The 24,024-nt window shown below is 47.1% G+C and overlaps 1 protein-coding gene across 1 annotated transcript in view; it reads left to right on the top strand.

The window, feature by feature from the left end:
- The window catches only part of NVL (nuclear VCP like), a 459,565-nt gene that overhangs the window by 46,985 nt on the left and 388,556 nt on the right, over positions 1-24,024 (top strand). Inside the window, exons 4-5 of the mRNA XM_086927967.1 lie at positions 13,936-14,035; positions 18,359-18,410. Coding sequence (XP_086784093.1) covers positions 13,936-14,035; positions 18,359-18,410 — 152 coding nt within the window. The remainder of the gene's footprint in view (positions 1-13,935; positions 14,036-18,358; positions 18,411-24,024) is intronic.

Genomic DNA, 24,024 nt, shown 5'->3' with positions numbered 1-24,024 from the left:
GGGCTCATTCGGCCACAGTCATCGGGCCTATGTTAGGGCAACCACACAAAATGGCTGCCGTATACAAAATGGAACCCGGAGGTTCAAACTAAATCCTTGAATACAGAGTGTTCTCCTATATCTGTTCATACGAAAACACTCAGACACGCTACACTCGCCATTTGCGGTCTGCTGACATCAAAATCGTCCATCTCCGACGATCTTTAGTGAACGGGTTCGGAACCATCGAACCCAGTTCGCGAATCACGGAACCACAGACCCTCCTTTTGCCCTTACATAGGCAACAGACCCAAACCCATGTTAATCTGAATCCGGATCTATATTCTTCAGATCATCGATATGTTGCTGTAGCATCATCCTATTACTTAGTACCTCTCTCTGGACAGGTCTCCTTGCACACGAAGTAGCGCAGAGGCCACAAATAGCAGGAGCACACTGTACACAGAGACAGAACATGAAAAGGATTGCTAAGACCATCCCAATGACCATCAAAATCTTCCAACCCCAAGTGGATATCAATCCCCATAACCATCCCATCAAAGACCAATCTCCTTTGTCCAAATGGACAGAATCGGAGATTTTATGCAATTTGGAAATTGCCTGGAAGACTGATGGAGCGTTGTCTGGAATGAAAACACAGCAGCTCGATTGAATCAGCTTGCAAACTCCACCTCGATCTGCTAGAATAACATCAAGGGCAACTCTATTTTGAAGTGTCATGAGTCTATCCGACTGGAGCTCAGCAGTCAGGTTACCAAGGGCACCAGCAGTTTCGACTATGGTGGACTCAACCACTCTCGTCAACTGGCAAATATTCCTACTGTTAGCCATAGGTCCCCAGAACGGCAGAAAACCCTTGAAGAAATCTCCCAGCTCTTGTCCTGCAGTGTCTTCTTGGCTAAAGACACCTCTAGCAACTCTCGTCTTATGGTAATCTGCTGCAGCTGTAAAAGTGGGAGGCAACAGAAAGGAAACAAAACATGTGCCCGAGAAGTCGGGGGGCAACCATGTATAAGATTTGTCGTTGCAAACAAAATAGGTACCCTTAGCAGCTAGGAACGCTGGGGAAGACTGAGACGCAAATACATAAGTCTCAGCGCAAACACTCTTCCCTAACTGAGCCTTCGGATTCTTGCCGTTGCCCTGCAGACAATAGTGGCCCTGATGGGGCACTATCAAAATCGGTGGAGAACTTTTCGCTCGCTGGTTAACACTCAGACTAACTCCATATCCAGTAACGTTCCAACCAATGTAAGCTAGTGTCTCATCTCTCGGGATAGTCTCATACGAGCTAATCCCTCTAATCCTGTCAACATTGCCTTTAACTATAGCACTGTTCTTTGGGTTGTCTTTCAGTGAACGTTGGGGTTAAACACTATGGGCATAGATAAACATCGTTCTATAAGCCCAAATCGAACCGTTTAAACTAAAGGGCAAAACTAAATAAGGAATACCCTTATCGGTTGTATGAGGCATCAAGCCACAAATCCAACAGTTTGTCGTATTCATCACTAACTGGTGTTGGTGCAGAAGTTGGATGAAGGAATTGTTAGCAAATTCCAATCGTTTAACTACCTCATGCTCAGGCAAAGGATGGAAAGAATGAGAAGAAATAGTAGGTGAAGGTGTAGGTTGTACAGTGGGATTAAACGTCGTTTTAAAAACAAATGTTACATAACTAGCTATAAATATCACGAGGCTCAATAGTAAAAATAGACATGCTATCAAAAAACTTTTCTTCGATATTATTTTACATATTCGTTTTCTAAAAGTCAATGTCTGTACTGGTCTCTCCAACTCAAAGAAATCCATCCTAAACTAAATGTGCTGCCCGCGGTGGTAGGTTGTTTCTTCTCCGGAATGCCTCTGCTAACCCAGGAAGGCTGCCTTGGGCCAACAGAACCCTCGACCTAGTGTCTCAGGCTTGCACTCCAAAGACTGATGGCAACCGCGACCCTAGCAGCAAGAACCGGATGGCGGTTCAGGAAAAACAAAAATGAGTAGATCCTTGGTGGAGAGTTAACCTGTAAACAGAAAAAAATCATCAAAATTTATTAGTCTTTATTTATTTGTCCGTAACTCTCGGTCTCAGATTATAGCGGCTCTTTCCAGCCAATTCTTGATCAGCGAACAGAAGGTGAGGCTCTAGTGTCCAATCGATCTGCAGGAGGTACTGATTCTTGCAAAATTCTATCGCTCTCTTTCTCTGAGTTTGTTCCAATCAGTCGAGCATTGCTGAACGGTATAAACCGTGGGACAACTTCTGTTTCAGAGTCTGCAAGTCCCTCCTGGACCCACCTATCGTATGGCAAGGGCAAAGGTGCCCTTTTAGTATGAGATCCGTGGATCCAGTTTCGCTTGCCTCGCACTCAGACCGCAGATCTTGTTGACAGGAGTACTTGGTAGGGGCCCGTCCAACGGGGCTGTTCGTTCTTGGTCCGCTGGAAGTTACGTACAAAAATCCACGATCCAGGTTCAATAGAATGGCCTGGATCCTCTGCAGCTTGTGGAAGGCTGTCATGCACCTGTTGGCGTAAAACACTCATTTTAGTTGTCAGTTCACGCAAGTAGTCAAGCAACACAGGATACTTGAGGTCACTGAACCTCGTTGGTCTTGGTACGCCCCAAATATTTGCCGGGCGACCAAACACGACCTCATACGGACTCAAACCCATTCGCGAATGCACAGTCATTCTTGTGGACAAAAGTGCTAATGGAAAGGCATCTGGCCATTGTAAACCAGTGCTCTCTTGAATTTTGGCCAATTTTAACTTAAGAGTGCCATTATAGCACTCGACTAAACCAGCTGATTGGGGGTGATTTGCAGCGTGGAATTTCTGCCTAATCCCGAGACCCTCACACACTCTCTTCATAACTTGACCCACAAATTCACTCCCATTATCACTCCAGATAATTCTCGGCATTCCAAACCTCGGGAAAAATTATTTTATCAAGGCCGTCGCTGTGGACAAAGCAGTATTGTCCTTAAGGGGGTAAGCTTCTACCCATCTAGAAAAGGAGCAAACAACCACTAACACATATTTCAAGTTGTTGCATCTCTCCATATGGATGAAATCTAGCTGCAAAGCCTCGAACGGATATGTAGGAGGAGCAAAATGACCAGCTGGTGTTGGAGTTCCCTTACCAGGATTATGCATCAAACACACGATACAGTTCTTGACCAAATTCTCTGCACATCTGGGGATTCCCACATTCTGCCAAACAGGGGCCAACAGTTTGCAAATCCCTTTCACACTAATATGTGCCATTCCATGAGCCATTGTAACAACTGGAAGCACATACGCGTTAGGCAACAACCATCTCTGATGCTCTGACAAATCAGTCCAACAACCATTCGAATCCAATCTACCCTTACTTTCTCTCCATTCATTCAACTCTTTCTCTGTGGCTTCACCTTGAATGGATTTCACGCTCTCAATGGTATCTTCACACATATTCTTCTCTGGAACCCATCTCGCTGGACCCGCAACATACATTCGACTCATCACGTTTCTAGCAGTTTCTTTCGCAACTTCATCCGCAAATGCATTACCACGACCAACATCATCCGTAACCTTTTTATGGGCACTGCATTTCACAATCACTACTTGCAATGGTAACGTAAGAGATTTGAGAATTTCATTCACCAGTTGCCCATGTTGGATATTCATCCCATGGAATGTCAAAAATCCACGTTCATGCCACAAACGTCCGAAGCTATGAGCCACACCAAACGCATACTGACTATCCGTGTACACATTCACACGTTTTCCTTTTGCCAGCACACACGCTCTCGTAAGTGCAATCAATTCAGCTACTTGTGCTGAGTTATGTGGGATACCTGCAGCTTCAACAACCGTATGCAAAGTTGTCACAGCATATGCTGCAGTCGTATCACCATTCGGCAACTTAAAGCACGAACCATCAACCCACAAAGCATCATCACAGTCAGGAAGAGGAGTATCCCGGAGATCCACTCTCCCTTTCGTCTTTTCTTCGGTTCTTAGAAAACAATCATGCTGTTCTTCACTATCATCATCTGTCTCAAGCGAAATCGGCAACAATGTAGCTGGGTTTAAGGTATTACACCTTTTGATGTGCACATGACTCGCTAACAGTGTAAGCTCATACCCTGACAACCGAGCACTAGTTAAGTGCTGTGTCTTGGTACGATTCAACAAAGTATCCACTGCATGTGGAACCATAACCACTAACGTGTTATCCATAACCAAAACAGCAGATTGTCGAATTGACACAGCCGCTGCCGCTGTGGCTCTCAAGCAACTTGGCAACGCTCTAGCTACAAGATCCAAAGTCGACGAAAAGTACGCACATGGGCGTTGCTTATCGCCAAACTGCTGAGTCAAAACGGACCATGCACATCCCTCTCTCTCTCGTGGACATACAATGTGAAAGACTTACTGTAGTCTGGAGTACCCAACACAGGAGCCGAACACAACGCATTGCGTAATTCAGAAAAGCTCTTCTGACATTTGTCAGTCCAAGGAATAGGATTTGGAGTATCCTTAACAGTAAGAGCTATCAAAGGCTTCGCTAACAAGGAAAAATTAGGAATCCACTGTCTACAGTACGACGTGATACCCAAAAACGCACGTACTTCTCTCTGTGTCGTAGGAACACTCATTTTCTCAATAGCCTGAATTCTTTCTGGGGTCAGTTTCCTTCCCTCCTTCGATAAGAGGTGACCTAGGTAGGTAACTTCTTGACGACAGAATTGCAGTTTTGAGAGAGAAACTTTGTGATGACAATCAGATAAATGACGTAATAATGACAAAGTAGCATCCTTACAAATCTCCTCAGTATCGGCGGCAACTAACAAATCATCAACATACTGAATAAGAGCTGCACCTTCAGGTAAAACCAACAGATCAAGTTGTGTCTTTAAAGCTTGACTGTAAATCGATGGACTCTCGCAATAGCCTTGAGGAGCGCGCTTAAAGCGGAAACTTCGTCCTCCTAAAGAGAATCCAAAGATATCCCTGCTCTCCATGGCAATCGGGATGCTGAAGAAAGCATTCTTCAAGTCAATCACCATAAACCAGGTGGCAGAAGCTGGAATCAAAGTCAATAATGCAGTAATGTCAGGCACAACAGGAAATTGCGGAACAACAATCTTGTTCACTTCACGAAGATCGATGACAAATCTATATATAGGAGGCTGTGAAGGATCAGTTCTCTTTAGAACAGGCAAAACAGGACTATTGCACACATTAACTCGTGTCTCTTCAATAACACCCTTGTCGATCAGATCATAAATGATCGCTAAAAGTGCACGCTCACCATCACTCGAGATACGATATTGTGGAATGCGCGGTAACTTAGCATTCGCCTTCAGTGTCACAACATACGGGGGAATATCCAACAGGCCCACATCATTTGGACCCGTAGCCCACAATGAATCCGGTAACAAAGACAATTCCGATGGAAGACAATTTTTCAATACATACATCGGAGAGATCACACTCTCACCCAAAGTAAGATGTACTCCTGCCGGAGAACAATACAAAGTCGCATACAATCTCTTCAACAAGTCCAATCCCAACAAATTCTCATTACAACCTGTAGTCAAAAGAAGGGGTGCTTCAAACTTACGAGGACCAACAGAAAGGGGTAATGGAGCAGAAATCGGATTCGTAACGGGGGCGCCAGAAAAACCTACAGAAACATTATTAAAGCCAGACAAAGGTGCGCCAGGGAGTTTAGAATGCATAATAGAACTCTTCGTAGCACCAGTGTCTAGCAGAAAAGGTTCTGACACACCTGATGCAATCACTTCAACATAAGGTCCACTCTGATCTACTGGAACTGAAACAACTCCCTCTCTTTGTCCATGGCTGTCCTAACAATTACTACCATGTGCTTCGTCGCCCTCAACATAATAATCATCTACGTAGTACTGTGCTGTCCTACCAGACGAGTTCTGCTGCTGATCAAAACTATTCATTGAGTTTTGTGGAGGCAAAGAACGTACGTTCTGTCCGCGACCTCTACCTCTAGGCGCTTGCTGAGAACCTCTACCTCTCACACCTGGAGCACTATTCGCTCGTTGTAGCAATACCGGACAACTATTCTTAAAATGACCCTCTTCTTTACAATACGCACACTGATTAGGGCCATATGGAAAACGCTGTTGAGAAGTCTCGTCTCTTTGCGAGTTTCTCGAATACTGTTGAGGTTGCTGATAATCACGCTGATTATTAACACGGGGTGGATAAGCTTGTTGTAGAAGAACTTTAGTCTTCAATTCCTTAGTCTTCTTATCTGCTTTCTCTAACTCATCCTTGCGTCTATTCTCATAGTACTGAGCCGTAGCTAAAATCTGCGCTGACGTGGAAACAGGCCAAGCACTCTCAGAATCCTTCAACTTGGTGCATAACTCGGGAAGAAGATTGTGTACAAATTTGTCGACTAACAATCTCTGGCCACCCTCGGTAGCCATATCCTGCCCACTATGATCGACAAAAGTTTCTTTGAAACGCGTGAAAAAATCTGACAACTTCATCTTTCTTCTGCTTACATGCAGACAACTTGTCCGAATTAACACGTACTTCGGGCATCAAAGTCTTCATGAGATTAATGATCCTACCAGGAAGTTCTGTAATAATATTTTCAGGCTTAGCACCTCCAACTTGTCTATCGTTTGCAGCAACAAGATTCGCCCACGAATCACCCAACTCATTATCATGATCCGTATGTCGAATGACATTGCAGATGGGCTGTGGATCAACATTCCCAAACAACATATCTATGTCTGCCAAATTCATGACGCACAAACTCACAGTTTGCGTAAGCTCTTTATAACATCCCGCTGGATTTTTCCGCGGATCAGGCAAAGTCTGCTTAAGCGCTAGAACTTCAGCACGCTTCCATGGAACATGTACCCACACTCGCTGAAAGTGCGCAACAACAGGCAGAACAGCATTGGCATCAGCAAGTCTCCAAACTGGAGGAACCTCTCGCATCGGATTTTGACGCGCTTTTCTCCCAACTAACGAATCTGGCTCAAACAGCCGTTCAGAAGAAGCATTATTTCGAAATGACAATAACGTCGACACTGCTCTCTCGATGTCGAGGAGACTCACAATCGTTCCTTTTGCAAACTCAGAACTCAATCGGAACAATTCTTCAGGAGGTTTACCCACTTCGTCCATCCATTGGTCATGGAGGAACGCACACATGACCTCAAAAACATATCGTTGCTTAGGTGCTTCCCATTGCCGAAAGACATCCATGATACCCTCAAGGTCGTACTGAGACGTGTACGTAACCCATCTACGTGCCATGTGATCCAAAACCACTCGTTCATCCGTATCAGGCAATTGACTACGCGCCTGTCTACGCTCACTGACTGGAGACATACCCAATTGTCCCAACCAAGGAGTCAGAAAACCAGAAAAGGCAGCAGTCATCCGCTGTCTAGGAGAAGGAGTAGTCGAAAGAATAAGGGAAGACGAAACAGTAGTAGAAGAATCCAAAGTCGGAGCTGAAGAAGTATTAGGGACAGACATAGAAGTAGCAGTCGAAGAAAAGGGCAAAGTCGGCGGCCCCTGAGGAGGCTGCGCCAAAGGAACAGTAGCCAACGGAAGAGCTGGCTGTGGAGGAATTACAGGAGGCACAATAACCGGCAATTGCCCAGCCACCACTGGTGGCGGTGGTGCCGTAGCATTCTGCGCATAAGGTGGCGGTGAATTTAACAGATGCGACATTAAAGGATCTTTCGCAAGATCTTTCTCGTCTTTCTGCTCTTTAGGCGGCAAGACTGGGTAGCATCTATCTACCGCTAACTTCCTCACTCTGAGCATCTGTTCACTTTCTTGTTCTTCTTCATTATCTTTATACGCAATGGCAGCTTGCACCATTGACATACCTCTTTCTCGCTTATTCTTTTTCGCTAATGTCATTTCTTTCTGTTTGGCTTCTTTGCGCCATATGCGGAAAGAGTCAAACATCGCCAGCCGGGCTTTCTTCTTGAACAACTTCACCTCGAGGTTATCTAGAATTTCAATTTCAAAACTACCGTAACGGGGCCACTGTAGGACACCGTCACTCTTCGTATATTTTACCCAGATCTCATTATAACTAATAGGGCCCACACCATTTTTCACATACAACTTGTATGTAGGAGTTCCGATCGGAGGAACCGGACACGAATCCTCTAACCGGGAGTCCCTCATTGAACCACAACTAAACAGTCTCTAAAACTGCTAAAACCAGGCATCTTGCTCACTAGTCTAGCTTCAAACAACAAGGGGAATCTTAAAACGATAGTCTCGTGAATACACGAATCCCTTGGCTTTGGGGCCTGCAGGTACCAAATCAAAGCGATCCACTAAAGGATACCAAACAAACTAAGGAATAGGAGACGCTCCGCTTATACTTAACTGAAATGTCGATGGCGTCACCAGAAGACCCGTCAATCGTCTCACTCTACAAACGTCTAAGGCTCCAAAACAGGGCGACAGTCAGGGCAGCAGTCCTTCGTAGCCGTCGGAAAGCGGGAAACCTCGCAGCAAAGACTTTCGGACCACGACGACATACAGGAGTCGATGAAGTGGCTGGCCTTCCTCCCGAATTTTCACACCAAGTTTCTCACGAACCTCTGGCTTGGACCGGTACCGCTGAAGTCGCCACACGTTGTGGGCCAACTGAAGGACCGGGTTTTTAGAACCCAGCGGCGTCGGGGAGAACGCCTGAAACCTTAGAGTTCACCTGTCTTGGCAAACAGAGACACAGGATACTTCTTGATGACGTCAAAGACCAAAGTTTATTGGCTGCAACCAGGAACAGAGATCTACGAAGCACGCACGGGTGGTTCGCTAGAGACTGCACAAATTCAATAAGCGGAGCATGGTCTTTTATGCCAAAAATCAAGCCTTAGGCAACATTTCAAATTAGCATTCGGTGCATACAAACTGACCAATGACAGTGTAACATTTCAAAAGTACCGTATGTCGACAATCTCAGACAATCCCATTTTCTGTTGTCCAGCCCACCAGAAATGACCAAGCAAATTCCAGGTTTCCTGTTCGATCAGGCCGGACAAACCCATCATAAAGCCTTCAACCCAGATCAATGATTATGTCGTAAAGGAAAGGCAGAAACAGATTGGAAAGGAGATAGAAAGGTGGGAGCAGTGTACCATAAACTCGGGCACGTCCTGCTCTTTGATCTTTATCAGGCCAGCTGCTGAACAAGGACCTGGCTCAGCGAGGTCAGCCACGGGCAAGGAGTCAGTTCGGCCAGGTCACCCAGGAGTCAGCTAAGGCGTACGTGTCTCAAGGACTCATTCGGCCACAGTCATCGGGCCTATGTTAGGGCAACCACACAAAATGGCTGCCGTATACAAAATGGAACCCGGAGGTTCAAACTAAATCCTTGAATACAGAGTGTTCTCCTATATCGGTTCATACGAAAACACTCAGACACGCTACACTCGCCATTTGCGGTCTGCTGACATCAAAATCGTCCATCTCCGACGATCTTTAGTGAACGGGTTCGGAACCATCGAACCCAGTTCGCGAATCACGGAACCGCAGGCAGTGCAACACCTCATCCAATTTCAACTCCTTCTACCCTACAAGAGGGCAGCGTTTCGGAGGACAAGGTTTCAGGAAGAACTCCAACGCCAACAACGCAAACGGTGAGTGTTATCCCTGCAGAACGGGTTCAGATTGGCGGCCGGCTTGCGGCCTTTCGGAGGGCGTGGGAGGACCTTACAGCGGATGCATGGGTGTTGGAAACTATCCGCGGGTTTCATATCGAATTCTACGATCAACCTTTTCAAGTGCGCGCCCCGCGTCCCATTACCTTTTCGGTGTCCGATGCCCAGTTGATAGACGAAGAGGTTGGGGCGCTCCTCCGCAAAGGAGCCGTTCGTCAATCAACTCGGCACCCCTCAGGCTTCATCAGCAATCTTTTCTTAGTGGACAAGCCCGGCGGGGGCCGTCGTCCGGTAATCAACCTCAAACAGTTCAATGGATGGTTGGATTATCGTCATTTCAAAATGGAGGGGATTCATCTCCTCCGGGATATCCTCCTTCCGCGGGATTGGTTGGTACGGTTGGATCTCAAGGATGCTTATCTTGTGGTTCCAATCTATACTCCACACCGTCGCTTCCTCCAGTTCCTCTGGCGGGAACAGGTGTTCGAGTTCACGGCCCTACCGTTCGGTCTATCCTCAGCTCCATGGTGGTTCACGAAAGTGTTACACCCCGTGGTAGAATTCTTGCGGGCGCAGGGGATTCGCCTGATCGTCTATTTAGACAACATTTTGCTGATGGCGCAATGTCCACAAAGCTTGCTGTCCCACCTGTGCCAGACTGTGGACCTTCTTCAGGAACTCGGTTTTGTCATCAATGGCAACAAATCAGTTCTTGTACCCTCTCAGAAAGTAGAGTTTTTGGGATTTGTCGTCGATTCCGTCGACGCTTCCCTCAGTCTTCCGTCGCGGAAGTTGTCCAAGATCAAGCACGTCTTGCGACAAGTGGCCAGAGTGGTAGGCCTGCTATTGTCTTCGATTCAGGCCATCTTTCCGGGCCCTCTTCACTACAGGGCCCTTCAGCGTCTCAAGGCTTATCATCTGCGCAGCGGCATGTCATCCGACCAGATGGTTCCCCTCTCGGAAGAAGTCCAGGACGAGATGTCGTGGTGGCTGACTCACATAGAGGCTTGGAATGGCCGTGCGATTTTCGGGTCTACCCCGGACCTTGTTATCGAGTCCGATGCCAGCAGAGTCGGCTGGGGAGCGCGCTGTGGAGATTTTTCCACAGGCGGCACCTGGTCATTGGACGAACAGAAGTTGCATATCAACTGTCTGGAACTTCTTGCGGGTTCGTTCGCGGTACGCTGCTGGACCGGGGACTCAGTGAAATCGTGTGTCCTGCTAAAGATGGACAATGTGTCGGCAGTGCGATACGTGAACCACCTAGGAGGCTCGAGGTCCCGTGCACTGGCGAATTTGGCAAAGCAGTTCTTGGATTACTGTCTAGACCATCGCGTATCGGTAACGGCGGAGTATCTGCCGGATCAGGCCAACCAGACTGGCACTCCAGATACTTTCGAGACTCCAGTCTGTGGATGCTGGATACTCGGGTCTTTCGCTGGCTCAACGAGCTGTGGGGTCCTTTCTCAGTGGACCTGTTTGCGTCCCGCTTGGACCATCAACTCCCGAGGTTCTTCAGTTGGAGGCCGGATCCGTTGTCAGAGGCAACGGACGCGTTTCTCCAGGACTGGAGCAGGAGAAGCCCTTTGCGTTTCCACCTTTTTCGATGGTGATGCGGACGGCGGCTCAGGTTCGCCGGCAAGACGTGGAGCTGGTTCTGGTGACGCCGCTATGGAGGCATCAAGTCTGGTTTCCAGTTCTTCTGGAACTTTCCTGGGATTCTCCAATCCTACTCCCCCAGTTTCCTTGCCTGCTCCTCAATCCGGATCGAGATCCGCATCATCTCATCGTTCAGGGATCTCTCCGCCTCATGGCATGGAGGCTTTCAGGCAACGTTGGTCGCTCCCGGGCCTTTCGAGATCAGCTGAAGGTCTGTTGTCCAAGGCCTGGGCTGTCCGCTTGGTCTAAGTGGGTTCGTTGGTGTCTTCGACGGAATTTGGATCCCTTGGTCGCGGAAGTCGTTCCCGTGTTGAATTATTTGGCGGAACTGGCCGTGGATGGGTTTGCCTACCGCACAATTAATGCTGTGCGTTCGGCTATTTCAGCGGCGCATCATCCAGTTGACGGTTCTCCGGTTGGAGTTCATCCTTTTGTGTGCCGACTTTTGCGGGGTATCCGATTGTCGTTACCGCCGGAGCCCCGTTACTCTGTCCTTTGGGACGTCAATGTGGTTTTGAACCTTTTTCTATCTTGGCAACCTAATAGGTACCTGTCTGTCAAGGAACTCTCGGCGAGACTGGCTATGCTTTTGTGCTTAGTATCCTGCCGGAGAGTGTCGGATGTGCGGGCTCTGGATGTCTCGGCACGCGTTTTTTCACCGGATGGTGTCACTTTCACGATTGGTCGCCGCATAAGTCAGCTTCTAGAACCATTTTGTATCCGGCCTTCGTGGATGTCCTGAAACTGTGTGTTGTTCAGTGTCTGAAAGCTTATGAGGATGTGACTTGGGACATTCGCCCTCTGGGCGAGAGACAATTGTTAATTGCCTTGCGAAAACCACACCATGTAGTCTCTTCCCCCACCATAGCCAGGTGGGTGCGCTGGGTCATGCAAGAGGCAGGTATTGATACCAAACGTTTCGGAGCTCACTCTGCCAGGGGGGCCATGGCCTCTAAGGCTTTCTCGGTGGGAGCTCGTTTAGAAGATTCAATGCGGGCTGCGGACTGGTCCTCTGATTCCACCTTTAAGAAGTTTTACTTTAAGCCTGTAGTGGATATTGCGAATTTGGTGGTGAGTAAGCTTTAAACTAGCATAATCTGAGCCTCCGGTCCTGCCATAGAATCGAAATTTGCCTAGCTTATGTAATGGTAAGTTTCAATTCTATTAAGGACACGGAGGCGAGGATTATCCCACCCAGAACGTCGTCGAGCGACATCCAGCCCGTATGGCAGTAAGTAACCAGGTTTTCATGGTTTATTCCTCATGGTTAAATTTGGTCATGTGATTGCTTTACTTCGGCTGTAAGCATCTGTGCCTTCAGTTACAACGCTTACGCTGTTCTATTTTTTCTGTTAGGAAATGACGGTTCCAAATCAGACCAATGACCGGAGTGATCTGAGTGCGTAATTCGCGCGAAGAAAGAGGAAGAACATGGAGAAGGGACTTCCTATCTATGGACTGTAATCATAGAAGAAGGACTCCGGGCAGACTGCTTATGCTACCAGGATGGGAGTTGTAGTCCCAGAGACATTTTTTCTTGGATTGTGTATTGATAATGCTTCATTGTTGTGATATGAGCATTTTTTCCACGTTATGAGCTTTTCTGAGGCTGCTGTGTTTTCCCTATTGTAATAAATTTCGGAGAAAGAAAAGCATAATCCTCGCCTCCGTGTCCTTAATAGAATTGAAACTTACCGTTACATAAGCTAGGCAAATTTCGATTCCCCTTCACACTGAATGTAAGATGGCAAACGAACACAGAAATGCTGAAGAGAGGCACGTCGAATGCAGTTACTGCACGAGTTGGAATTTCCAGTGAGCTTTAAAAGTCGCATCGGGTCAGTAGCAGTATTAAAGTGAATTTAAGATTACCAAACAAAATAAAAAGAACTGTACAATTTTAAATTCCAGCGTTGAATGAAGAATATGATGCCAAGTTGCGCTACGCTCCAATCCGCAAGAAGAAAATTAAATTTGGTGCGCAAAGACAAGTTCTAGTTAGCGAGAAATGAATCATTTTTTTCACCAAATTAACGTTAGCGTTTGAATCTGCCACACAAACTTAAAAGTACAGTACCTTAGTGGTGTGGAGAAAAACATTTCAGGAAAGATTTCTTCAAGTAATTCACCAAATTCCGAAATATTTCTTTCTCAAAGTCGGTGAAATATTTCTTTCTCAAAGTCGGTGGGTCTTGAAAACGTCGCCAATAAATGTAGAAAGTACAATCCAATCATATCTTCAAAGTATGAGTCCAAGAATAGTTGTTGTTGGAAACAGGATTTATTCCATAAGTAGGACCCACGACATGAGACATGAACAGTAGGGCACTAACTGAATAATAAAGGCAGTGACTGAAAGATGCACATTAACAATTCCAGAATTTAGAATTAACAGAAACAAACCTTCCATAAAGAAATACACTCTCTACAATCACACAACTGATACCTATTTTATATGATTGATTGGCAATCATATTCAGCAGTTGTTGTAAAAGTTATTAAATTGAGGACTACTGAAGCATCTTCTTCCCTTTTTACAGCCATCATCGATTTGTAATTATTTTTTCCCAATGTGCTTTGTTTTTCGTCTTTAGTGTTCCAGGTGATCAGCAGTGAAAAGCAGCCCATAGATTTAGTTCATCTAGAAGATGACCACCTTTCGAAGCGAGCACGACAAGAAGGTGAAAGCCACGGGTAAGTGGGTATGGCTTTTAGATATTGGTCTGGAAATGGCCAGCAGGGAACAGTGTTTCTATTTCAAAAAAGCTGACCCCCTCCGCTTCTGCTGCAAGAGGGTACAGAACACTTGTCAATAGGCGCTATACTAATAGTATGTTTATTTGTGCTGGTGTCTTTCTCAACCCACGTGACTTTTAATTGATATTTCGAACAGTGGACATTGTTCGCCTGAGTAGCTGTATGTTTTACTACACCATGTCTGAATGATCTTTTTTTATGTTTAATACAAAAATGTTATCAAAAGATTGACATTTTAAAAGGTATGCAAGTATTGCATTGACCTAAAGCATGTTATATGGACTTAGGTTTAAAATACACGTCATCATTATTTTCGAATTTCTATCCTGTAAGGTGTTACTGAAAACTTGCAGGGACGCCTACAGAGGCATACCCCTGCCCCTCTTGAGCGATATTCATGTGCCTAAGATCGGCTATGTACCAATGAGGATGGATAGTTGGTCCTGTGTGATCTCCTTGCAAAACCACTCATTGGAGGTATCCTATGACTAGCTAGTGATTTTAGTGATTTTGTGGCAATAGACCTTCTGCCTATCACAGAAACATCAGTACAAAAGAAGTGTATAACCTAGCCAAAGGGATCCAAGAGCAATCGGAAGCAAATTTGTCTTTTCTGCATGGTCGCCTCATATTAGTCACTTTCTTTGGACCTTATTTTTGCTGCTTTTTTAACCCTGCACACTTCACTCCTGCTAAGCAGTAGAGTGCCTGAGCTCCCCCTTCAAACATAGTTAAATTGGCTAACTCAAAAAAATGAATTCCCTCGCCTTTGATACGGGTCTTGATTAAAATACAAGTTTATTGCAATTGATGTACAAGAACGAGCTGAATTTGTGTGCGGGACCTATTCTACTGCAATGATCGGGTGGAACGCTACAGATGTTCCTGTTGTGAATTTCGGCACTTATCATTCTTACTGGGCTCTGCCTGGGTAGGAGGAATTGACGAATCAAGCATTTTCTGTGATTCTGAATAACCCTGTCCTTCACTCTGCACTTATATATTCTCCATGTTCCTTTTGAAGGATGTTCTAATCTAGATGGTATAGTCCTTTCCTTCTTCTATTACAAGGCTTTTATTTTAAAGCTTTTGACCCCTTTCCTATACTTATCTATTTCAATATGTCGTTTGACTTTCACTAAAAATAAAGACGGGACGCCATCCCTCAGTTTACACATAGCAGGCAGGCTCGAGCAGGTTAGTAAGATCAAATAGGCTCAGGTGTCAGAGTTGTGCCTATTCTTATATAGATCGTGAACTATAATGTGTAGAAAAAAAGCCAAAAAGTTGTGTTTTCTTTTCAAATGCTTTTGCCACATTCTGTTAGAGGAAACTCTTTTCAGTTAGGAAGCAAGATGGTTCCTTAGACCAACATAATAACCAAAGTACCTCTTGATTTTAGGCATACATGTGAGTTAATGGTAGTTGGCATTGGAAATGTCTTTAACTGATGCAGTGCTTCTGCAAGAATATTTAAGAATAGTCATGCGGGTGTTTTTTAAAGGGTATCAGACGTTTTTTGGACACAGCTTAGATTTTTACTCTTGTTTTTGTTAGTCGGTGTTTGTCTCTAATACTTCCCAACAAGAGAGCAGTCTTTACGCACCCTAGGACCAGAGTCTATTTTTTTGCACTGAATTTAAAGGAGAAAGCACTTCAGAATGGAAATTCTTGCAAACCGCAAGGTGGAGGCTGGTAGAAGCTTACTGTGGGTGTTACTGCAACTACGTCTCATATTCAAGTAGATTGTGCCAAGCTAAAAAATGTCTTTGGGAAAAGTATGTTCCCTGAATGCTTCTCCTGAGAAAATATTACCTATATGCCAACTGCTGTGTGTAACTAAAAATAAAAACACTGTGGTCAGAAAACCTGTCTCCCCTTTCCAAGTACAAAAATAATGCTTGGACCAAAGAGGAATTTTGTCCCTAGAAGCATGACATGGTTGATTGAAGTACAGCGTCAAGTTGTGTGACAATTATTTTTGAATTGTGTAATTAGTAGATTGGATGACAGCTGGTGCTTGAGATCTAATATATCAAATAAGTGATATTTTAATGAAAGAAGAGTTTGGCCTTTTCTGTACAAGGTTTTCCATCTGTGTCATGGGATCCACATTGTACAAACATCTTTCCCTGAAAGGAGATCACCCTTTGTCTTCATTCTCTTTATTTATGTACCCTCCAGCTGTGCCCCATTCCCATATCTGGATATAATAACAACATGACCCTGATTTAACTCATATTATAATTTTTTAATGTTGGCAATAAAACCACTGCACTCCCATAGGTCAGGTGTCTGTTTATAACCTGCAATGATATTTGCTAATTTTGTATGTCTCTGTTTATTGTTTTATATATAAGAACGGAAGTACAATATTTAACAGTGCAACAGTGCAGGGTAAAGTTGGGGGTCATTACAATGTATACACGAAGAGCATTGGGCCTTATAGAAACAGACGTGGTGCCCATTAAGGGCAGTTCCCTCAGTCCGCATCCATAAGACCTTGGTCCCCCAGTCCTGTGATGGTTATTCACACACCCACTTTATGTGTAAATTGTACTTTCCACCCTTGCGTATAAATCCATGCCTCTTAACCACACATTCAAGGAAGGGGGTTTGTCCCATCTCTAAAAACTTGCTATTTCTCTGCCCTCTAGTGTTTGCCCACCCCACCATGATGCCCCAACAACACCACCTTACTGATCCAAGTCAGTCGGGTGTACAAAATGTAATTTAGGGTGGAGTGTATTAAGGCAATAATCTTCGATAACACAGCAGTCCCTAATAATGATAGAAAGGCCTGTATGGGTCCCCACAACATGTGCATGTGGAGCTCTTTGCCCTATCCATCGTTTAGAGCCTGTCTGGACTATAGTAAATCATTTGATAATAATACAATTAGGTGCCAAATGCACACCCAGCCACCTGGCCTCTTGCCACTCTTCATCATCCTTTTCTCCTGCATCCTGCTCCCATGCGGTCCCTACCCCTCATAATGGATCTGGAGTGTTAAAGAGGGACCTATACAAACTGGATATTCCTTTGTGATCTGGAGGCTCTACCATTAGCTTAGATTCAAGCAAGTTGTATTCTGGGACTGCCGTCAGCTCTCCTTAAGGGTGTTTCGGAGCTGGAGATATTTAAAAAAAAAAAAAACAACAACAATACTTATGCACTTCATTCTTATTTTCTAAATGGTTGAAGGACATAATATGATCAAGGTCCCAAATACCTCTTAACCTCGAAGTACCAATCAAATTCCATTGGCAGAAACCAGGTAATTGCTCTACTGACCAGCTGCTGACCCACAGAGGGGTCTGGGCAGTGAATTTTCCAAGTCATTTAATATGGACAAGGACTGCTCTCCTGCACCCCAGCGAGAGCCTTGTAAACTGTGGAAGCAAGCATGGGGGCTGTCCTTCACATAGCAGACCTAAAACCCCTAGTTTTTCAAGTGTATCAAACTCCAGTTGCCAAAAGGAATCTGACTTGTTGCTAAATAACCAATCTCCGATCGACATCATCTGTGCTGCCCAGTAAAAGAGCACACTGTCATGGTCCTCTAGATGCTGCCTTGTGTATGAAGTGTGATAATTGAAACTCTATGGAGCTTACAAGCCCAGATGAATTTTGAGTCGAATGAGTGCAAGTTCCAGAAGAAATGGCTGGGAGGCTGTACGGGTAATGCGGCAAAGTGTATAAGAAGCAGGGCAGTACGACCATTTTATAAAGCTCCACTCTGCCCATTAGTTTAAGGAGTATTGGGTCAGAGGCCTCGAAGTAGTCATTTTGCTCGACTAGGTGCTCTTTTTAAAGTCCTTGAATAGTGGGTGCATGGTAAATACTCAGACATTTATTGTACTTTTGCAACTCCATAACTCTTTCCCCCCCTTTGTCAGCTATGAAGTGTGCCACCATACCCATCTCTTTAAACAGATCCTTTACTATTTCACAGTTCTATATTTCTGCCTCGGTTTCCTCCCTGACAGCCCCAGGCACTCGCTTCCTGACACATTCAATAGGTTTCAGTTTACCATGCAAGTAGTCCCTCCGTTTTAAGGTCGAGTTATCTGAAAACCTTAGAACATCTGTTTTCGGGTCTGGAAGGCACAACCACTTTTAAGTAATAGCTGTCTTTAAAGCGCTGCAAACTCTATTGTGTTATAATTTTGCTGTTTTGTTGGTCTCCAAGCTTTGATGATTAAAAATTGACTGGATGTGCAAATGTGCCCTCCTAATGACCCATTCTGTTCCCTAAAGCGACAGCTTTTCTGAAGACTCCTCAGACGTGGAGGAATGCCAGGAATATCCGGTATGATATTTTCCTTTTAAACATAAATGAAATTCTAACTGTTGGCAACGTGCCTTTAGTTTTGCCAGCTTTGCCTTATTAGTCAAAACTTGTAGCTGAGAGACCGAGTCCATTGAAGAAATGTTTAATTTAGTTATAGTACGGAGACACTACTGGTGACGTTCTGTGATTTATTTTGACCTTGTATCTTTTTTTTAAAAACAATGTTTATTGACAGATCGCACACAAGGCGCAGCTCTCCGCACTCCGGAGAAACTGCAAACAAGTAGGCATCAGCAAGTGAGAAGCAATCTATACATTATTTTAAACAGAACACGTACCCCCACCCCACCCCCCTTTGCCAACTCCCCCCGCCAGGATCCCACCCTAACCCCCTGCACAATGTCGTCTCGTTCTTGAAAGTAGTCACATGAATAGAACAATGTTCACAATTCCGCACCCGTGGCCCCTTCACTCCGGTCCCGTGTAATCCTCCTGTTGCACTGGTGGCTCTAACCACAGACCCCTGTAATCTGCCCATCTCTTCCATATTTTATAATGTTTACTAGGGCAGCCCCTGGCCTCAAAGATGGGATGCTCCAACCCCATACAAAAATCTAGTCCTTTCTGCCACACCACAACCGGAGGAGCCTGGGGGTCTTTCCAGGCCTGAGCCACGTCTCTCTTGGCAACGGTAAGGCCCAGTAATAACAGATGCCTTTTATATAAATTACCGCCCACCCCTTCAAGGACATGTAGGAGGCCTAGTTGTAGAGTCTGAGGAAGGTCCCAGCCGACACTTCAGACAAACAGTCCCATACCCCTGTCCAGAACCCAGCCAACGCTCCGCAGTTCCATACCGTGTGAAGGAAGGTGCCCACCTCTTGGCCACATCTCAAACATTCGGGGGATTCAATCCGACCAGCCCACCACAGTCTCTCTCTAGTGTAATAAGCTCTATTTAGGTATTTGAATTGGATGAGTCGTAGGCGCATTGCAATAGCCGCACCTCTTGGGGCTTCAAGGGCTTCTCGCCAATCTTCCTCTTCCAGCTCTCCCACATCCCTTTCCCAGGATTCCCGCAATTTGTGAAGAGAGGAGGAGCAATGTGTAACCAGGGTCTGGTAGATGCGGGATATTTTCTTTTCTTCCAAGTCTCCCATAAATACCTTTGCTTCTAGCGGGCTAAATTCGGGCAAGGAGTCCATTCCCTCCAAGCTAGGCGCAATGGCGTGGCGGAACTGCAAATATTTAAAGAACTGGGCTTGAGGCATGCTAAACTCCTCGCTAAGCTCTTGAAACGATTTAAGGGCCATGCCATTCAGAACATGTCCGAATGCTGAAATTTCTACAGAATCCCAGCCTCGGAAGCCCTGCAAGGACGCCAGTGCCGGCAGCCGACCATTTTGCCATAAAGGGGTCTCCTCAGTTAGCTTACCCCACCATCCCATGCGACGTAGCGCCTGCCTCCAGATCTGGAAGACTACCTGGGTGGCCTTGGGCAACCTCTTCCTTAACCTTGCCGAGTATAAAATTGTGTGTAGAGTATCGGGCTCCATTAGGTATCTCTCAAGGGCATACGCCGGGTCCCCCCTATCCCCATACCACCATTCGTTCAATATCAGGAGGTGAGACGCCTGATAGTAAGACAGAATATCGGACGTTGCCAAACCTCTGCCACATGTTGATAAGAAACAGGTGCGCAGCGCTACTCGCACGGCACCTCCCGCCCAAAGGAATTGGCCCAGCACTGAATTGACTTCCGAAATCACTGCGGTGAAATAGAGTACGGGTGGTTCTGTAGTTGGTACAGCACGCGTGGAAGGGCAACCATCTTGAAAATGGTCGACCGGCTGTATATAGTAAGGGGCATACGGGACCACATTTTAATCTCTTTCGATTCTATCCGACGGTCCTGTCTCCCATTCAAATCCTCGCAATTTTGTGTCTATGCGTATCCATGCCGCCAGCGGCTCCATAGCAAGGGTAAACAAATACGGCGAGAGGGGGTACCCCTGTAGAGTACCTCGCCCGATGGGAAATGCAGTAGACGTGACCCCTGCCACCCTCACCGAGGCCGTCAGGTCTGTGTATAACAGCCTCAGGTACGACATAAAGCAGGGCCCAAAGTTAAGACGTGAGAGGAGTGCAAACAGGTAGACCTAACTCACGGAGTCGAAAGCCCTGTCTATGTCTGCCAGCAGGAGCGCCGCCTGGTCTCCAACGCCCCTAATCGCCTCCACCGCAACATGCGCGCGTCTAATATTGTGTCTCGTCGCCCTACGGGGCATACACCCAGCTTGATCCGGGTGGATCAGTTCTGCTATATGGGGAAGGAGGCGGTTTGCGAGCGCCTTGGCCAGTATCTTAGCTTCGACATTTAGAAGAGAAATGGGTCGATAGGACTCATGTCTTTTATTGGGGCCTTCCGGGTTTGCAGAACACCACTATTTCGGCATGTCTCTAGTCCGCCGGTAGGCGACCCTGCTCCCTAGCCGCCTCTAACGCCCCCCCTATAGTGCGTACATAATTGAAGGTGGTATTTCTTAAAGAATTCACTCTGGAACCCATTAGGCCCAGGGGCCTTTCCGGTATTAAGCTCCCCGAGGGCCGTGCCCAGCTCTTCAGCCGACAAGGGAAGTTCGAGGCGCTCACGTATCTCCTCCGATATTGCACGTGGTGGAAGGCCGCTATAAATTTATCAACCGCTGCCGCAGGGAGGTACTCCCGCCGGGCATACTGAGCGGCATAATATTGTGCGAAGCTGTCTGCTAGTTCCTTTGGAGCAAGATCGAAACCCCGGCCTCATCCCTGAGTCCCGGCAATGTCTGCGCCTGAAATGTGTTTTGGCAGAGCCTATGAAGCATTGTACCCGACTTGTCACCCCATTGATATATTCTGCTCCGCGTCGCCAGCCACACCTGCCTAGCCTCATTAAGTAGCAAGGACGGATAAGACTGCTGTGCTAATAGTAGCTGCCCCACTTCTCTACCCTCCCTAGCCACACTGCATCGTTCCTCTAGCATCTCTACATGCGCCGCTGCCTTCACTAAGTCCTCCCTACGCTTCCTACGGGCCGCCGCACACCATGCGATGTCCACCCCACGAAGTGTGGGCTTCAGAGCCTCCCAGAGTGTCACGACATCTGCCACTGATCCAACGTGTCCTCCCAGTAGTGACCTATGGCCTACCCCATGTGCTTCTTGTAGTCTTCCTGCTGCAGATGCCATGCGGAAAGGCGCCATCTGAAAGGCTGCCGCCCCTTGTCTAGCAAAAGGTCTACTGCAACTGGAGAGTGGTCCGAAAGCCCCCGTGGTAATATGGACGCTGAGTCCACTCTTCCTACAGCTGCGCGGGGGACTAATATATAGTCCAGTCTAGAAAATGATTTATGGACCACTGAAACATATGTATATTCCCGGCTATGTATGTGTAGATATCGCCACTAGTCTTCCCAGCCCATCCCCCGCACCATATCCCCAAGTTTAGTGGGCGTGTCCGCAACCTGTCCTCCCCTGGGTCTACAACGATCCATTCGGCAATTCATGACATCATTCCAGTCGCCCCCAACCACTGCTATCACCTCAGGAATTTCCGCCCACACCGCAAACAACTTCTCCACCAGCGACCACTGTAGTGGGGGTGGGGCATACACACTCCCAAACACCAGTAGTTCCTCACCAATCATCCCCTTGATAAACACATAATGGCCTTGTGGATCAACCCACTGTGTCGAGTGGAAATAGGACAACCTGTGGTGCACCAATATGGCCACCCCCCGGGACCCCCTCGCAAACCCAGCATGATAGACCTGTTGATATCCGTAGCGCTGCAGACTAAGTGTTTTGTTGCCTAGCAGGTACGTTTCCTGCAGTAGTAGGACATCCGCTCTTTCCATTTTCCCAAACCGCAGGACTGCACCCCTCCTTTATCTTGTCGAGCATTCCCCTTACATTCCAGCTCAGAATCCGTATAGACGCCCTAGGAGTCATCGGCCTGGGACCTTCAACCGCCATCCAAGAGCATGCAAATCATGGGCCCAAGTGACGAGCATAACGGATGTGTACACACCAACTGTTGAGACCTCAATAACATTGTGCAGTACAAACCAAAGACTCCCCCTCCGCCCCCTTCAACTCCCCCCCCAAACCCCCACCCCCACACCTCACCTCCAACTGCCCCCTAATCCCCCAATCCCCGCCCCCCCATACCTCAGCAACATTGAAGTACCTGTCGCGGCATAGAATGTCGCCGACCCCCAACGGGAGTCCGGAAACCATCCATCCCAATGGATCCCCATTAACTACCCGCCCAGTCACCCAACTACCCCCCTCCCCCTAAAAGAAACAAACTTTTCAGAACTCGGGGAATGCGTCAGCCCTTAATACAGCACCCCCCCACCCACATTCGCCCCGTGTCAACAAAATCACTATATCTCAAATGTCTCTGATGGTCATTCCCTGTAGCCTCAAGAACACTCAGCAGGGTGTCCCCCGTCCTCCCAGTTACCACAGATGTATTCTTGCGCCAAAGTTCTGCCTCATATAGGTCCAATGTTCAAGGATCTGCCGTCGGAGGGCCGGGGGCAGCCGCCTTCCCATTCACCGCCTCTCCGGAGGTAGAGCGTCTCCTAGATCTGGATCTCCAGTTGCTTTTGCTCCATGATCTTCGGGGGTCAGCGTCAGTGCACTATTGGATGAAGAATCAGAGTCTCGGCCTGGCGGAATATGCACTCTCACTTTTACAGTCTCATCTGTCCAGTTGAACACCTCCTCCGGGGTGTTAAAGAAAAGAGTACGGGACTGATAGACCACTTGCAGGCGAGCCGGATATAGTAAGGCATAGGGGAGCTTAAGATCACGCAGGCGTTCCTTGGCCGCTGTAAATGATTGCCTCTGTTGCTGCACAAGCCTGGTGTAGTCTGGGAAGATCAAGATTTTCTGATAGTCGCACATGAGAGGCTCCTTCGTCCGCGCCTGTCGCAGGATAGTGTCCCGATCGTGATAATTCAGCAGCTTGGCTATCACTGGCCGGGGGCGGGATCCGACTGGTGGCTTTTGTATAAGGGCTCTATGTGCCCACTCTATTACAAAGCAGCGGGAGAGGGAATCTGGTGGGAGCCAGCTCTCCAGGCACTGGGTCAAGAATCTCTCCATGTCGCCCTTCTCGCAGCCCTCCGGGAACCCCACAAATCTCAGGTTGTTATCTTCTGCCCGGAGTGCTAGGCCTTTCTGGATCCCTTCCATACTGGCCACCTTCCGCTTCAAGATCGCCACGTCGTCCTCCACCCCGATATCCTGGTCTCGGCCTCTGTGATGCGGGCCATGGCATTTCGCAGGTCCTGGCGTAGTAGCGTGACATCCGCCCCCACCGCCCCTATCTTCACATCCAACATATCTCTGGATTGGGTTATCGCCGCCATAAGTGCTGCATTGTCCGGTCCTGGTGCCTGATGGCCCCCTGAGGCCCCAGCGCCTCCACTCAGCCCCGTGAATTTGTCTATGGGCCCCTGCTTCGAGGTCCCTCCGCCACTCCCACCTCTGGTCATAGTGGGCTGTGTCCGGGGGCGCCCGCCCTGGGATCTGCTGCTTGTGCCACGGGACTTCTGCTCTAGTGCCGCCGGGGGAAGGTCACG

Source organism: Lissotriton vulgaris, chromosome 6 (assembly GCF_964263255.1).
Source record: "Lissotriton vulgaris chromosome 6, aLisVul1.2, whole genome shotgun sequence".
NCBI lineage: Eukaryota > Metazoa > Chordata > Amphibia > Caudata > Salamandridae > Lissotriton > Lissotriton vulgaris.
This window is presented reverse-complemented; position numbering and strand designations above follow the sequence as displayed.